This window comes from Anastrepha obliqua, chromosome 1 (genome assembly GCF_027943255.1).
Source record: "Anastrepha obliqua isolate idAnaObli1 chromosome 1, idAnaObli1_1.0, whole genome shotgun sequence".
Taxonomy (NCBI): Eukaryota; Metazoa; Arthropoda; class Insecta; order Diptera; family Tephritidae; genus Anastrepha; species Anastrepha obliqua.
The window spans coordinates 97,939,137-97,957,511 of NC_072892.1; the positions used below are offsets into that span (position 1 = coordinate 97,939,137).

The 18,375-nt window shown below is 37.5% G+C and overlaps 1 protein-coding gene across 1 annotated transcript; it reads left to right on the plus strand.

Moving 5' to 3' along the window:
- The first annotated feature begins 390 nt into the window (after positions 1-390).
- LOC129236117 (uncharacterized) lies at positions 391-6,138 on the plus strand. Its single transcript, XM_054870334.1, has one exon. It carries the CDS (start codon positions 391-393, stop codon positions 6,136-6,138), a length of 5,748 nt encoding a protein of 1,915 aa, XP_054726309.1.
- The last annotated feature ends 12,237 nt before the right edge of the window (positions 6,139-18,375 follow it).

The following is an 18,375-nucleotide window of genomic DNA, read 5'->3' on the forward strand; positions in this document are numbered from 1 at the left end:
ACAAATTGTTTTTTTTTTTTCGTTCCGTCAATTATTTCTTTGTTTACATGCCTTTTGAAGTTGATGTGCTAATATATTATATGTATGTTGTTACGAACAGTCTGGCAGCACGGTCGGGATAGATCCAACTGTGGCTCCCAAGCAACATTCAATACGTGTCGATCGGTGATTGGTCGATGAAAAAAGGAGAAAACGGGAGAAACAAAGAAAACCGAAAGGCGTGTAGGAAAAACGGCAGTACGCGAACAGTAAGCAAGGCAGAAAGAGCCACCAAATTTTTTAATTCATTTTTGTAAACCTTAATTAAATAAAGTTTTTTTGAATTGCAAAAAATTTTGCCAACAAATTAAAAAATTTGTTCTGCCCACAACGTACGTACAAAAAATTCCGATGTCGCAGGCTACTGCATTGTCTTCGAACATAACCGATGTGACCGCTGCGCCGGCTAATCTCGCCGTTGCGCCTAGTTCCAGTGCCGCCGCCAATCACACCGCGGCAATGAGTTATCCCGTTGCATCCAATTCGATCGCTCCGGGCAACAGTTTGCTGATGCTGGAAACGTGTGCCGCTAATAGTGCAGCTGCCCCACAACTAGCCTCGATGGCGCATCGCGAAAACCTGAATGCTGGTATTGTATATGGAACTCCCTCCGCGCCTAATACAGCGCACACCATGCCATCCGGTCGACTACTGCTCCAGAGAAACCCGCCGATTAGCCCCGCTCACTCCATTAACTCTGTTGGCTCGCAAGGGCTTCGCCGTCGAGCTGAGCTTATACAGGAGCGAAGCGAAATTTTACGTCAGAGGGAGGCTTTGTTAAGAGAGGAGCATAGTTTTTTGGATCGCATAGATGCGATGGGCTTTGACGATGACCTAGATGATGGACAATGCACTGTACCTAGGTTTTCAACTTCCGCGCATGATTCAGGTCCACATTCAACGCAAATTATACAGCCACCTGCAAATTTTATTACACCTTTCAACATAGCTGCTTCCGGTGCCAATAATTTCACCAATACCGGCTCTGCCCCGCACGATGTCAATTTGATAAGTGGATCAAATGCCCCGCAGCCAGGAGGGGGTCTAACAGCATCTGTTCTTCAAGGCCTATTAGACAGAATACAGTCACTCGAACAGCAAGTACGCACGTATTCGACACTCAATCGAGGATATTCTCCGCCACAACCGCAACCGGCACAAACTACTTTGCCGACAGCTGGGCATGTTAATAGTTTATCTTTCGGTGCCTCGACTTCTCGACGCTTGAGTAGAGACCAGATTGCTTCTCGTAACAGCCTTGCTAAAGAGTTGCCGAAATATGATGGCAAGCCAACTGAGTGGCCGTTATTTTATGCCGCATATAACCAATCGACTGAGGTTTGTGGATTCTCGGACGATGAGAATCTTATAAGACTGCGGCAGGCATTGGAAGGGCCAGCACGGAATGCAGTTAAAAATTTATTGTTGCATTCCTCTTGCGTGCCCCAAATTATTGCTACCCTTCAAATGCGATTTGGACGACCAGAATTAATTATCAGCGTTCTACAGCGACAAATTTATGAGCTTCCATCACCGTCAGAGAGTCAGCTGGAATCGATCGTCGACTTCGCCGTAGAAGTGCAGAACATCTGCGCAACAATGTCTGCGTCAGGCCTGACCAGCCATTTGAATAATCCCGATCTCGAACAGAAGCTGGTTTCGAAGTTGCCTGGGCTACTACCAGCTTATTGGGGAATGCATAAGCAAAGTTTACCGATCTGTAATTTACAACATTTCAGTGATTGGCTTTTTCTACTAGCACAAGGCGCCAACTCTGTTATCGTGCCAAAGGAGTCAACAAAGGTGCGCAAACGGGGCGCAATTAATTATCATTTTAATGCGGTAAGATGTATCGTTTGTGAAGAAAATTGCAGTGATGTCTCTAAATGTGTCTATTTTAAGGGATTGACACGTAGTCAAAAATGGGGAATTGTTCGCAAGTTGAAACTTTGTCACCGATGCTTGAAGGGCCATCCTACAGCCGGTTGTAAATCGACTGCACCTTGCAATGTTAATAGTTGCACCCGTAATCACCATCCTCTGTTGCACAACGCAGAGTTAGCTGCTAAAGACGCTCCAAACAATGGCAAGGGCGTAACTACAATGCGGGCGGTCAACGTTAACATGCACAATGTGGGCCAAGGCAGTACCATTTTCCGTGTCCTTCCCGTAGTTCTACACTCAGGCGAACGGAGTGTATCAACATACGCTTTCATAGACGATGGTTCGTCGCTCACCCTTATCGACGAAGAGCTGCTGAATAAGCTAAATATAAAGGGCACACCACAACCACTGTGCCTGCGCTGGACTGGTGATACACATCGGTATGAGGACGAGTCTGTGGTTGTCGACTTAGCCATATCAGCTAAAAACGGTAATAAGAAATTCGGGCTTAAAGGCGTTCACACAGTCAAAAAGCTTGACCTGCCTCTTCAATCGATTAACGCTGCTAAACTGCAGTCCAAATTTCAATATTTGAAAAGGTTGCCTCTGGAGTCCTATTCAAACGCGGTACCACAACTATTGATTGGTTTAAACAACGCTGCGCTTGGTTCTCCAATCAAATCTTTATATGGCCGTGAAAATGAGCCAATAGCAGAGAAGTCCAAACTCGGATGGACATTGAAAGGACAAGCATCAAGTACAAACCATGATGCGGCGCACCCTGTCTTTCACATTTGCGACTGCTCCGCACAGGCTGAACTCGTTAAAATTACTAAATCGTACATTTGCCTCGATAATTTAGGCGTGTCAGCTAAATCTTCTGCGTTAATGTCTAAAGAGGACGAATTTGCTATGGTGCAGCTACAACAACACACTGTGCGAGTTGGCAATCGATATCGAACCAGCTTATTGTGGAAGCACCCTAAAATGCAGCTACCCAATAGCCTACCAATGGCCTTATTTCGAGCGAAGTGTTTGCTGAAGAAGATGCAACGCGACCCTAACTTGGCTGAGGTGCTTCAGCAAAAAATTGATGATTATATTCAAAAGGGGTACGCTAGACGTATGACACCAGTCGACAGCGCCGTTGAAAGATACTGGTATCTACCGGTTTTTGCAGTAATTAACCCCAACAAACCAGGCAAGGTGCGCTTAGTCTGGGACGCAGCCGCGAAGGTTGATGGTATATCCTTGAATACCATGTTGCTCAAAGGCCCAGACCTAACGACCCCATTGTTGTCGGTGTTGTTTAAATTTCGACAAAAGCGAATCGCCATGTCGGCCGATATTGCTGAGATGTTTCACCAAGTTCAAGTCCGGGAACAAGATCAAAATTTCATGCGTTTTCTTTGGTATGAACAGAATGCCAACGAGCCAACTACATTCGTGATGACTGTTATGACCTTTGGGGCCACATGTTCGCCCAGCTGCGCTCAATATGTCAAGAACAAAAATGCAGAAGAATTTCGTGAAGAGTTCCCTGGTGCTTCGCAGTGCATAATAGAAAACCACTACGTAGACGATATGTTAGTTAGCGTGGATACTGAAGAAGAAGCTATTAAGTTAGCGAGAGATGTGCGTCACGTACATGCGATGGGAGGTTTTCACATAAGAAATTTTTTATCGAATTCAAGTCGTGTGCTAGCCGCCCTAAATGGCAGCCCCACTGATGCACTATGCCTTGATTTTGAGAACGAGCAGCCAACTGAGAAGGTACTAGGCATGTGGTGGGTTACCTCTAGTGACCACTTCGCCTTTCGTGTATCATCCAAATATAAGAATTCTGATCTGTTACTTTCTCAGCGGCGACCTACCAAGCGCGAAGTTTTGAGCTTGGTTATGACTATATACGACCCAATTGGGCTGATAGGTTTCTACGTTGTATACGCCAAAGTTATCTTGCAAGAAATATGGCGAGCTGGATGCGACTGGGACGACCCAATTCCAGATGACCAATTTGCGAAATGGCTGCGGTGGATTAAGCTTATTCCAAAAATAGAAAACCTAAGGATTCCACGTTCTTATGCGCGAGTCAAATTTGACGATACACCTAAAATAGAGCTACATACCTTTGTAGATGCAAGCGAAAGTAGCTATGCAGCTGTATGCTACCTACGATACTCACATGGTAATTCAATCGACTGTATGATGATCGCCAGTAAAACCAGAGTGGCTCCGCTTAAATTATTGTCCATACCTCGCCTGGAACTAAAGGCAGCACTGTTGGGAGCTCGCCTTGCTAAGCATATCATTGAGTCGCATTCTATCCACCTTGATAGCTCCGTATACTGGTCAGATTCACGAACGGTATTAGCCTGGCTGTATGCTGATCATCGCCGCTACAAACAGTTTGTGGCTTTCCGAGTTAGTGAAATTCTAGAACTTACCGACGTCAGTGAGTGGCGCTGGGTGCCAACTGCAGCAAACGTTGCTGACGAAGCCACCAAATGGAATGGTGATCCAGATTTTTCTAACGATAGCCGATGGTTTAGCGGACCATCTTTTTTATATCTTCCGTGTGACGAATGGCCCGTGTCTAACGGACCGCAAAATATTTCAACAGAAGAACTCCGTCCTCAGTTTATTGGAGCTCATTGTAGAATTCCAGAACAACTTCTTATGGTGCCCAAACCTGAGAGATTTTCTACATGGGACCGTCTCCTCCGAGCAACCGCCACGACCTTGTACTGCGCTCGTATTTGGTTAAGTGTAGTGCGAGACAATCAAGTCTTACGTAGCGTTGCCACTACCGACGATTTTCGTAAGGCAGAAAACTTTCTTTGGAGGAAAGCCCAGCAAGACATTTTCAATGATTCAATAATATCTTTATCGGTTGGGAAGGCCGTTGACAAATCTAGCAAAATATTCAAATTATCACCCTATCTGGATGACGATGGTGTTTTGCGAATAGATGGCCGAGTTAAAATAATAGGGCGCACGGACCCAGTTTTGCTGCCTAACAATCATCACATTACGAACTTAATTATAAATCACTTTCATGTCAAATATCATCATGTGAACTCGGAGACAGTCGTCAACGAAATTCGGCAACACTTTTGGATTTTAAAACTTCGCATCGCAGTTAATCGAATTCGACGCAGCTGTCAGGTATGCAAAAACAGAAGCGCTCAACCACGTCCACCTAGAATGGCTTGCTTACCTACAGCCCGCATCGCACAATTTTGTCGTCCATTTTCCTATGTAGGGGTTGACTACTTTGGTCCACTTCTGGTCACGGTTAAAAGGAGCACCGAAAAGAGATATGGGGTATTATTCACCTGTCTGACAACCAGAGCGGTGCATCTCGAAGTGGCATATTCGCTTTCTACAGACTCCTGCATTTTGGCCGTACGTAATTTTATGGCGCGTAGAGGGAGCCCATTGGAGATATGGAGTGACAACGGCACAAATTTCAAAGGCGCTGAGAGGGAACTGAAATCTGCGTTTACGCTCGTAGACCAAAATCGATTGACGAGAACTTTCACTTCGGCCGCAACCAACTGGCATTTCATACCACCCGCGTCTCCACACATGGGCGGAGCATGGGAGCGGCTAGTTCGCTCAGTCAAGGACGTCCTACAACAGATATTGACATCTAACTGTCCAAATGACGAGATTCTTCATGCTGCTTTAATGGAGGTGGAGATGACAGTTAACTCGCGACCGTTGACTTATATTCCTATTGACCACGAAGAAGAAGAGGCACTAACACCCAACCACTTCCTATTAGGCAGCTCCAATGGTGTTAAGCCGATTGCAGAACCAGTTACTGAGGGCGTCCTAATGCGTCGTAACTGGCGAACATCACAAAACCTTGCGGACGCGTTCTGGCGACGTTGGGTCACCGAATATTTGCCCACCATCACTAGGAGAACTAAATGGTTCGAAGACGTTAAAGCAATAAAAGTCGGAGATATTGCATACATAGTTGATCCAAACAACCCAAGGAACTCTTGGCCCAAGGGTAAGGTAATTGGCGTGCGAACGAGTGCCGACGGAAGGGTTCGAAGCGCTACTCTTCAGACAATCTGTGGAATCTATGAAAGACCTGCTGCTAAAATAGCCGTTCTAGATCTGAAAGGCTCGGTACATCCTAATCGGCAGGATATACCAGGGGGGAGTGTTACGAACAGTCTGGCAGCACGGTCGGGATAGATCCAACTGTGGCTCCCAAGCAACATTCAATACGTGTCGATCGGTGATTGGTCGATGAAAAAAGGAGAAAACGGGAGAAACAAAGAAAACCGAAAGGCGTGTAGGAAAAACGGCAGTACGCGAACAGTAAGCAAGGCAGAAAGAGCCACCAAATTTTTTAATTCATTTTTGTAAACCTTAATTAAATAAAGTTTTTTTGAATTGCAAAAAATTTTGCCAACATATGTTTTTTTACAGTGGAAAGAACAAATCATCGTGCAGTGATAAAATTCTTTGTTTTGAAAGGCTTATCAGCAACAGAAATTCCTAAATGAATCAAAGGAATCTGCTTCTTCACTTCCAGTTGGGCATCGAGGGTCGTGAAAACGGAAACCATTGGGCAAGTGAAGATCAAAGTTCGACCTAACGTGAAAACGCTGATACCATAACCCTGCCAGATGAAAGGGTACTCTATATTTAATATCAAGAATCATATGGAAAATAGAGTTAACCGGCTCTCAGCAATTCTGAACATATCAGCTGATTTGTTGTGACATACAAAAAAAATTAACGAGTCTACGCTAATGTTACTTCGTTGCCGTTTGAACAACGACTGATTGGACGAGTGTGCGAAAATGTGTGAAATGATCGTGAATACTGCCATGGTGAAAAGTTTTTTAAAGGTGTGCTCTTTAACAGACCATTATTTGGCTCTGAGCGAATTTGACACCATCAGCTGATGGGCTGACGTCATTTGGGATGCGCTTACAAGAAAACTTAGATTGTGTTGGTGATATACGAAAAAAAAAATCAACCAATTGTACTTCGTTGCCGTCTGAGTAACGACTGATTGGACGAGTGCATGAATGGTGAAAAGATTTTTAGAGACGTGCACTTTAACAGACCGTTATTTGACAGGAACAACTGATGTGTTAACGTCATTTGGGATGTGTTTACAAAAAACGTGAGATTGTGTTAGTGATATACAAAAAAAGATCAACCAATGACACTTCGTTGCCGTCTGAACTACGACTGACTGGACGAGTGCGCGAGTCTGTGTTTGGATGAGTGTGTGAATATGTGTGAAATGATCAGGCAGAGTTCAGCCGCCGAATCTCCTAAGTGATGTGGCAGCCAAAGTTCTCCTCACAATTTTCTTTTTCACCATAGTTAAGGAGCAAACCTTGTAAACTAGCCCTGTCTAGTGTACCGTACTCCACCATTCCCATGGCAGCCGGTTTTACGTTACCGGAATGATTCGGGTTTTTCTCGGCCAAGGGCTGCCGCCTCAGTAAACTAAACTAAACTAGCAAGCCTTGTAATTCATCCTTCGACAAATCTGGTAAACTATTATCCTTGGTTCTTCTATTACACCAAAATCATGTCAAAGGGAGTATTCTTTTATTCTTCGTTTGGGGATATCTCACTTCAAGTTTAGCTGGAAGGTAGGTAACGTATGTATGTAAATAATGTATACTTGTTTTGAGTTTGAATCTGTTATGTTTAAATTTACAAATTAGTTCGAGCATATGCACACATGCGCCTATGTACGCAAGTATGTACATCCTTTCAAAAATTTTCGGCAGAAAACGATAAAAGGCCTAATTAGTAGAAAGGTTTTTTTCGGAAGTCGTTCAACGCTTATTATGAGTATATTTTAAGTGCTAAAAGGCAGCAAGAGTAGTAATGTAAATTCGGGTTCATGTAGTCATGGTTTTTGTGCGTGCGTGTAATTGTGCATGGAGGTGTGTATAATATTTATACGCTACATTTTGTGTTGCAAAACTAATTTAAAAGCCTACTTTTTTAAAATAAGAAACGAAATTTCTAAAAATATTTGTAAGATAACATCAGAAATGAGTGCGCACCATAAATTGAAAAGAGACTGAGTCAAACAGCTGACAAATATGCACACATCCCTATTAATATATATGAAATAAGGAGGCCTAAATTCAAGTTTGAATATAAATCATAAGTTTTTCAGGTACTGACAGCTCTTTTCTAACTACTCGAAATCTCGAGTCTGGAAAGGGACTGAACCATTTTACGCTTAAACAATGTTAGGAAATATGGCAAATTTATTTCTAAAGTGTTCGAGAATGTGGCTACTGTAAGCGAGAAAATCGGGGTATAAGGCTTTTGAAGAGCGCCGATAAGTCATGGAATATTTGCCCCGATCTGGTCGCCCATCAACGTCTTCAACGGATGAAAACGGCGACAAACTAAAGAAAATGGTGTTGGAAAAACATCATTTAAGTTTGAGGGAAGTTAGATCGTGATCTTAGCGTGTCTCCCAAATCAATTCGCAACATTTTGCATCGTCAATTGGGCATGAGATGCGTGGCTGCTCGACTCGTTCCAAAAGAGTTGAATTTCTTTCAAAAAATTCATCGGAATAAGGTGCCTAAAGACATGCTTGAGCAAGTGAATTCGGACCCAACGTTTACCCAGCGCATCATAACAGGTGATTAGACATGGGTATATGAGTTTGACATGCAAACCAGTCAATAGGCGGCTGAATGGCGCTATCCACATGAGTCAAAACCCAAAAAACTACGTCAAAGTCGGTCAAAAGTAAAAGTCATGCTATTTGTTTTCTTTGATTATCATGGTGTTGTACACTCGGAATCCATTCCAAATGGTTCTACGGAAGAATGTGCGTAGGAACCGGCCCAATTTGTGGAAAGAAAACCCATGGATCTTGCACCATGACAACGCACCGTCTCACAAGGATCATATTGTGAACACTTTTTTGACCGAGAACTCTACAAATATCATCGACAACCACTGTATTCACCGGATTTAGCCCCCTGTGACTTTTCCTTAACTTAAATTGCTACTCCGCGGACATCGCTTTGAGTCGATAGAAGCCATTAAGGAGAATTCACTGAAAGAGTTGAAGAAGATCTTTTCAAACGTGTTTAAACGATTCTTTCATGACTTAACTAATCTTTGGTATATCAGTATCGCTTCGAATGGATCCTATTTTGAAGGCGACAAAATAAATTGTGATGTGTGAGTTGTGAGATGTGAGTTTTTTGCGTTTTATTGAACAATTTCCGGTACTTTTTTGACAGAATGTACAATCTGTCTAATACAAGTCTAATAATTTATACAGAATCTAACTAGCGATTAAGCACCATTTTGTTGCTACATCTTCGCTACAAACTTGTTTAATGATTATATCTATGGCTATATCCAGTCCGTGCGGTTTAAGAACCTTATTGGGTTGTTGACGTCTAAGCCAGATAGTTGTTCGAGACTCTCGAACAGTGGTTTGCCAATGGTTGACATTCTTTCCTTCCACAAGGCAGGGCATTTAGAGATGGTACTATTTTGACCAATTCGATTCTAACAAACTGCATTTTATGGGCTCACAATATTTATTATAAAGAATATATTCAATAAAATGTATAGTCGCCACCATTACCTATAATGGCTTCACATCTTCGAGTCATACTTTGTGTTAATTTCTCCGTAAGTTATGCAAGTAATCGACAGTAAATCAGCCGAAGCTTCCTTGATGACTCTTTATTTTTTTTTTCTTTTGAGTTTTTGCTTAATTTATGCCAAACATTTTGAATAGGGTTGGGATCAGGCGACTGTGAAGGTCCATCCAAATTTTCAAATCAAAATGGGATTGATGTTTCCACTCAAAACACCTTGGGCTTCGATACTTAGGATCTTTGTCTTCTTGTAAAATTCAAGGCAGGCCAATTCTTCCACACATCTTTGCAGGTAACGGTAATATGCTTTTGGTAATTTTTTTTTTATCAAAACTGCATTCAAATTGGCGATAAAAACAAATACACGGCCAAATCCTTTCCGAAGAAGCAGTCCGTTCGTTGGATGACGTTGCTAACCGAATTGTTGAGTCCCGTTGAGTATGCTGCGCAATATATGGCGGCCAGGTCAAATCAGACAAACAACTAAGCTGCGAATATTCAAATCTAACGCGACCCCAGTGTTATATTATGGGTCCGAAACCTGAGAATGTAATTGTAAACTAGTGCTTGTGGCAGATTCTAAAAATATGGTGGCCTGCTCGGTACATCAAACGAAGAGCTCTGGGATCGAGCTAAACAATGAAATCAAGAAGCGAATGGAATAGGACACACACTTCGCAAAGGGAGTAAATACCTATATTGCAAGACAAGCACTAAGGATCCCGTCGGCCAGGTGTCCCTGCTAAAACCTGGTGAAGAAGTGTCAATAGACCACAATATGCAGGGAAGCAAACAACAGAGTTAGATTTACGGAGATTGTTCCACTGGGAGAAGAGGATAACAGTAAGTAACACATGGGCCTAACACATAAATGGCACTAGTTTTATTGCAATTAGTTAGTACTATTCTTGAAAAGACAGCTGTTAAAATTTCATGATATTCTATTCATTAGTTCGTCAGTTATTGTGCTAAGAGTGACGCTACTTTTTTTTATTTCCAAGCAATAGATCAAGAAGAATTTCGTTTTTACACTGCTTCTTGATGGGAAACAATACTGTTCAAGCAAAAGAAAGCTGGAAAAATGTTATGGGAACTCCGCTCTATCAGAAACAACAATAAAACAATGGTTTGCTGAATTCAAACGTTGTCGTAGAGACACCGATGATGCACAACGCAGTGGACGTCCAAATGATGTGGTAACACCAGAAAATATAAAAAGCAATCCACAAAATCATTTTGAATAATCGCAAAGTGAAGTTGCGTGAGTTAGCTGACATCATAAAGATATCAAAAGAACGTGTTGGCTTTATATTGCATGAGCATTTGACTATGAGAAAGCTCTGTTCAAAGTGAATGCCGCATTTGCTCACTGTTAACCAAAAACACCGTGTCACAAATCAATCAAAGAAATGGCAACACTACATGAATTGAAAATCGAATTGCTCTCACATCCACCGTATTCGCCAGATTTGGCTCCCAGCGACTACTGGCTGTTCGAAGACCTAAAAAAATGCTCGCCGGGAAGAAATTTCGCTCGAATGAAGAGGTTATCACTAAAACTGAGACCTATTTTGAGGCAAAAGATAAATCGTTCTACAAAAGTGGTATGAAATGTTAGAGCTGCGCTGGAATGACTGCGTTGTTCTCGATGGAAATTACGTTGATGAATAAAGAAAATTTTGAACAAAAAAACATGCTTTCTTTGTTAGGCCCGGGATTTTTCAGCCAATTTGTTACGTATACAGACCGACGGTGCTTTACGACTAGTGCTTTCCTGCACGCGAGGTCTCTAAAACTGTTTGTTCTAAGATATATAAAAATTTTATATTTTTTTGTAAAATGTGTACACATTTCATCAGCTTGCTGATAGCTAGGATGCGTGACAAAAAACATGCTGGAACATAATTTTGTTCGGCCTGGTTATGACGCCTATCTAGCAAACGAGCGTTATGTCGTACTGCTAAAAACCATTCTTGTTGCACGAATCTGGTGACCGTTTTTCACTAGCTCGAATGTTTGCAGATAAAATACTACATACCTGAACATTTCCACCCTATTCTGGCATGCCATCACAGAACTGAACAAAACTAAGGGAGGCATGTACATACATTTACATATTTTCCCTAGGTACATAAGTCAGTGAGAAAGTCAGGGTGGCAATGAAGGATAAAAAATATATACATACGTATGTACATAAGCACATGCAAATGCATAAGTAGATAAATTTGCTTACATACATACAAATGTCTATACCTATGTATATATGCCAATATGTGAATATACAAATATTGTACAATAGATATTTGTGACTAAACTTCTAGGGTGCAGCCATAAGGAAACTACATGCCCATATAACATAACAAAAAATAATGTATATGTATATATATATATATGCTGTATATATATATATATCTAAAGAACCTTAGAAATAAAGAACAATGCACAAAGAGATTGTACCTTTCTAAATACAAAACTCAATCACATATTCAAACAAGCCCTACGGCAAAAGACATGGCAAAGCGTCGTTGCTGCCGTTAAAGCTGCTGAGTGCACATTAGATCGTTTACCTTAAGGAGTGGTGGAACATCTTCTGCGCGCAATCGCAATAATTTCTAACAATACAAAACAAAACAAAACGAAAAATGAAAAACGTAGTAAACGAGGAAATTGCAGGAAGCTAGGGAGGAGAGGAAGCCGATCCTTTTGCGCATGTGCAAAGTTCAATTGCTTTGCGACGCTTGTGCAGCAATGGTGGCACAGGCAGCAAACAAGCAAGCAAAATTAAAAAGAAAAACACATCGTAGCAAGAAGAGTATACACTTCCAAGCGTTAGTTCCTCACCAGCTGCAAATCTACTCTGTCTCTCTCTCTCTCTCTCGCACTCAGTCCCTGCTCTTTACAGGCAACGATTATAAATAACGTTAAAGCCATTACTTAATATTAAAGTGGAAAATGTTGTTACCGACCAACAACCCACTGTCAGAGTGAACGAACGAACGTTGTCGTTTATGTGTTGCAATAGCAAAATCAAGATGCTTGCTTTACTGCAATTGAATGGGTTTCGCTGTACAAGGGGGTCTACTTCTACATATACATATAAGTATATATATATATATATGTGTAAATATATATATGTGTGTGCATGCGCCGTTGTTGTTGTGCTGATCTTGACTGCTTCTGACTTTCTACCTTTTCCTTGGTGAAGTGATGCTGCTTTATTTGTATGTATGTGCATATACTCGTATGCAAGATCATTTGTATGTATGTATGATTGTGTTAAAGTTTCTATGGAAATGTACCTTTCTACTTTTAAGTTTTCTAGGCGTCGGGCAATGTATTGGTTATATTGTTTGTAATGCGTCGCTCTAAGGTTACTTTTAGCGATTCTAAGCTTTTATTTTAATTTATGCGATGAGTTTTCGTGGCGTTTATAATATATTCCAGCCAGTTTAACGGACGTATATACAACCGAATTATGTATGTAGGTATGTATATTATCAACATATTTTCGTTCCCACGACAGTCGGTTCTGCGTTACCGGAAAGACCCCGGTTTATATCTGGCCGAGGATTGTCATTACTGCAGCATTCCGCAAAAATATATGGGGATGTTTATGATATTACAACAACATCCATAACAACTACAACTAAAACAATACCAACAACGACTAGAGGAATATTAACAACAACATATTTACGAGACTATCACAGCATTGAGCATACGAGCTTGAGCCTATAAGTCACTGAAAATTAGAATGCATAGCTTGCCACGAAACATCTTTTATAAGAAACATACTCTAGGCTTCTGAGTGACCCGTTCAATGGGTTTGTAATGAAAGCCAAGCTGAGTTAAAGGCATTAATTAAACATTACATTTTTCACGAAAAAAGTATCGTGCAATCCAAACAAAAGTTTGAAAAGTATTAAAGGGACACTTCATTATCGAGTGGAACCATCCACTGCTGGTGAGGTGGAACCATCCAGCATATGTGAGGTTATTCCACCAGAAATTGTCGATAAAATCCAGGGATCATCTACAGCCAAAGATGTGCGATCACAAAGAGAATTCAGAGGCTTCTCACATAGACCAGTGATTCCAGTTTCTTGTGTGATATTTGAATTTGAAAAGCTGTCCGCATGACCGATGCTCACGATTGACAACTAACGCAAAACATGTGTTTGTAATTCCAACAATAAGTTATCAGACAAAAATTAACTAATAACAATTTTGTATAACTAGCTTAGTATGAGATTTCCTAAGATGTTTTGTACTGTTATTCTAGATTGCGGCACTCTGAATTCAAGCTTGTTTTCTTTATATAGGAGCCAAATAGGCTCCATACAGGTTCCTTAAATGGTTTTAAAGCAATGGCGGGTTTAGGAGTGGTGTAATCCTTAATCTGACCTTTTTTCTCACAAATATTTCTGCTTTTCGATACAAATTGATATACCTACACTTTGTGACGTCTTCCAAGAGAGATGGTTTTCACCAAAAGTCTTCGGTCATATATTCAGTAATTCAATAGGAGGTCGCCTTGTGTAATTTCGATTCACTTATCAGATTCATTGAGGCTCATCTAGGGATTAATTAACATTTTGATATGTTTTCCATAAGGAATAGTGACAAAGATAACACGTCGAAATAAAAGCGTGGAAGATATTGAATTATGAACCATGTACCGCCAAAACAATCAGAACTTTCAAGACACGCCTATGTAACTACGTCAGTGAAAATTGTGCACCAACTGCAAAGAGCCGTACTCCTCTTGGAATATAGTGGAGGATAGATTTTAAGTGGATAACCAAAGAACGATTGAAGTCTTTGAGCAAAACTTTGCTTGCTTCATTCATGAAATACAGCCGAAACTCATTGGAATCCGGTAAGTACTGTGTATAGACTACTAGCCGAAGAAGCTATTTCAGTGAACTTATATTCTATTAATAATCAGAAGATTTACTGCCACCAATAGTCAAATGGTTTACTCTTCATAATGTTGAAGGGATCACTCATCGCTATTGGGAACCTCAAAAGGAAGCTGACTAACAAAATAATGCATTTGTATCATACATTTGTATGATGGACGTTCTCCATTGTGTCTGACTTGAGAAAGGTGGCAAGAGTTCTAGCAATCGTTGAAGAACGCTTGAGAGATCCTATTCGGGTATATTTCAGAGGACAGGGGCTTGAAAACTTGTAATTGTGTGTACTAATTTTGAATGCTTATTGAATTCGAATGACTAAAATATACCAGTCTCGACTTATGCTATCACCAACAGGTACGTTCTTCGGGCCAGGAAACTGAAGTGTACATTTAGCAAAATGTGGAAGTCGCTTGTATGGATGCTGGAAGAAAGAATTAATCAAATTGCATCCAATATTGAGGTGATATTTACATATTAAACTTGTTTTTTAAACAATGAAACGTAAAATTTTTCGCTTTAATAACAAATGATAATTTAAAGGATTCAAATAAGAACTACTTGTCTATTGATATAAATGTGGCTTCGGTTTTATTATTATGGTTCTTTATTTTATATTTAAGAATAATGCTTTGAATACAATTAAAATTTATTTATATTCGTTTTTAAATGCCTTTTTTTATAATAAAGTTATGGTCTTATATTAAAAATATAGTGTAAAATATAATGAAATAATATAAAATAAATATAAAAAACGGAATAAATTACAATGAAATAAAATAAGGTACGGCAAAATAAATATTACATTATAAAAAAAAAATAAACCAAAATAAACTAAATTAAGTAAACAAGGCTAAGGAGTTAAAAGAAAACAACAAACAAAATACTTACAATTAAAAAATAAGGTTGCTTAAATTGCAATATAAACACAAAATAAACTAAACTAAATAAATCACAATAGCTCTTCCAGGTCGCAGTGCTAAATCCCCTTCAATTCCAATTCAAACAAAAGTACACCTGAATAAACTAAAAGAACCAAAAAAACCAATTTGCTTAATTTCTCACCTTATTTTTTATTAAATAAATTACAATATATTAAATAAGAAGTAATTAGTAAAATATTATAAAATGAGACCAAACAGCATAGAATCAAATAAAATAATATAAAAAAGATAAAATACAATAAAATGAAATACACAGAATTAAATAAAAAATATAAAAATGAGATGGGGTTCAAACAAATAACATAAATTAAAATAAAAAAGTTAAGAATTTAAAATACAGATTAAATTGGATTAAACTAAAACATAATATATTAAATTTCTCATCTTATTTAATTAATTTTATTAAATTCTATTTAATTCATTTCATTAAATTCTCTTTAATTAATTTCATTAAATTCTATTCAATTAATGTTATTTAACTAATTGTATTAAATTCGTAGAATGAGACAAACGAAATTGAGACAAAATAAAATAAAACCAAATAAATAAGAAAAGTAAAAAAAAATTTATACTTTTTAAAATAAAATATCAAAGGGAAATAAAAGAGAATGAAATGAAATTAAATTACATAAAAAAAATAAAAAATAAAAAATTACAATACAAAAAATTTAACTAAATAAATTAAAGTAACAAAACAATAATTCATTAAAATGAGACCAAAGAAAATGAAACCAAATAAAATAAGATAAAGTAAAAGTAAATAAAAAAATCAAATAAGATACAATAAAATTTCAAATTGAAGTAAAGAAAAATAAAAAAATACAACTTTTACAAGTAAAATAAAATATATTTTTTCTCTCAGGTGAGGGGTTTCCAAATGCCTCACGTATTATCAAAGCTGCTGTCGCAAGAATAAAACTAAATAAAAGACAATAAAATAAAGCTAATGCAAATTATTTTATAGAAATAAAATGCATAGAAAATAAAAAGAATTAATAATTTAATTCAGAATAAAGATAAATAAAAAACGAAGTAAACTAAGTTAACCAAAAAAGAAAAAAAAAGAAATTTTCTAAATGTCTCTAAAATTAATTAAAGAAAATGAAATGAAATAAAATAAAACACAATACAATAAAATAATTACAAATTAAATAAAATACACAGAATAAAATATCACAGTGAGATGAAATAGAATTTAATAAAAAATAAAACTCTTTAAAAAACAGCATAAAAAAGTAAATTAAAATAAAATAATTTATTTAATTTATCATTTTAATTAATTAAAAAAGGTTTTCGTTAGTCTATATTTCTTAGTTAAGAAATAAAATGAGAAAAAAATAAGCTAAATCAAGCAACATATATAGATAAAATAAAAATATCCCGTTCGCGCGACTGTCGGTTCTACGTTACCGGAACGGCCCGGATTTACATATATCCGGCCAAGGACTGTCAATTCAGCAGCATTCCCCGTATATGTATGGGAAATTTTCATGCTGCCACAACAACAATAAAATAAAATAAAATACAAATATTGCAGATAAAATAAATCCACAGAATAAAAGAAAAATTAAAGAGAAAGGAAAATAGAATAAACAGAAAAAACTAAAATAAAGGAGTTTCAACTGCAATATAAAAGAAAAAAATAAAAACAAAACTGAAGAAAAAATAAATAAACGAAATTAGACTAAACATTTATTTATTTATTTCTTCATTTCGTTTAACTAAATAATAAAATATTTAATTTAACTGAAGAAAAAATCAACGAAATAATTATTTATTTTTTACTTAATTTCATTTAATAGAAAAATAAACTGTTTATTTAAAAATATAAAATCAGATGGAAGTTAATAAAATGAGAAATTAAATGAAATGAACTAAAATATAATATAAAGTTTAAAATAAATTCCTTAAAATGAAATAAACTAAATTAAATGCAACAAAATTTAAATAAACTAAATTAAAAAACAAAACCCGCCGTAATAAAGTAAAATAAAACAAAATTAAAATCAAGTAGTTACTTGTAACTAAGTACTATATCATATTATAATTAAATTATTATTATTATTAATAAATTAAATTGGAATAGCTTAATTTCCATAAAATTTAAGCTACGAATAAGAATAAAATAAAATGAAATCAAATAAAAATATTATAACACAAAAAACAACAGAAGCTAAGCTAAATTAAACAAAAAATGGTATTTATAAAATGAAATGTTAAATACAAAAATAAAGTAAGAAGTAAAGTAAAAGTATATAAGTAAAATAAAGTAAATAAATTAATAATAATTAAAAAAATAATATAAATTGAAATAAAATAAAAAATATTCATTTTATTTCCCGTGCAAATTGATTCTACGGCACTAATTTGTTACTCACACCAGGCAGAGCGCTGTCACACTCATTTTATTTAGGACTTGTAAGTACCGTTAAATATTATAAACTATACTTTTCCGTGTTATCTCTTTTTTGATATTCTGTTCTTTTTTTCTCAACACAATCGATGTCAACTTTTTACGCTGACTGGCAGTAATTGTGGGTTTTTCGTATGCCCGCATAAATACATACGTACAATATATATATTATAATCTGCCATATATAAACGTCATTGTCGTGCCTGCTGGCTGCCACCACAACCATCATCATAGCGACGTCAATGATGTCGCCCAGCCGCCGAAAGTCGTTGGATCGCGTCGATACATTCAGGGTGATATCTTCTCTATTGAACGAACATTTAACTACAATTTAAACGTTGTACGAGCAGTTATTTATTAACTTGAAGATTTTTTGCAGCATCGCTCCTATTTGCTTTTTTGCCTCACTATTTGTTTGTTGATCTTTGTTTTTTGTTGTTTTTTTTTTTCTGTAGATCTGTAGTTGTGCTCGTTTTTGCGTTGTTTTGACCCAACTTAATAGACGAGCATGAAATCTAGTCACGAACTTGATTATG

What these genes read in the sequence shown, in the direction of transcription:
- LOC129236117 (XM_054870334.1), top strand. Translation starts at nt 391, where the DNA reads ATGTCGCAGGCTACTGCATTGTCTTCGAACATAACCGATGTGACCGCT.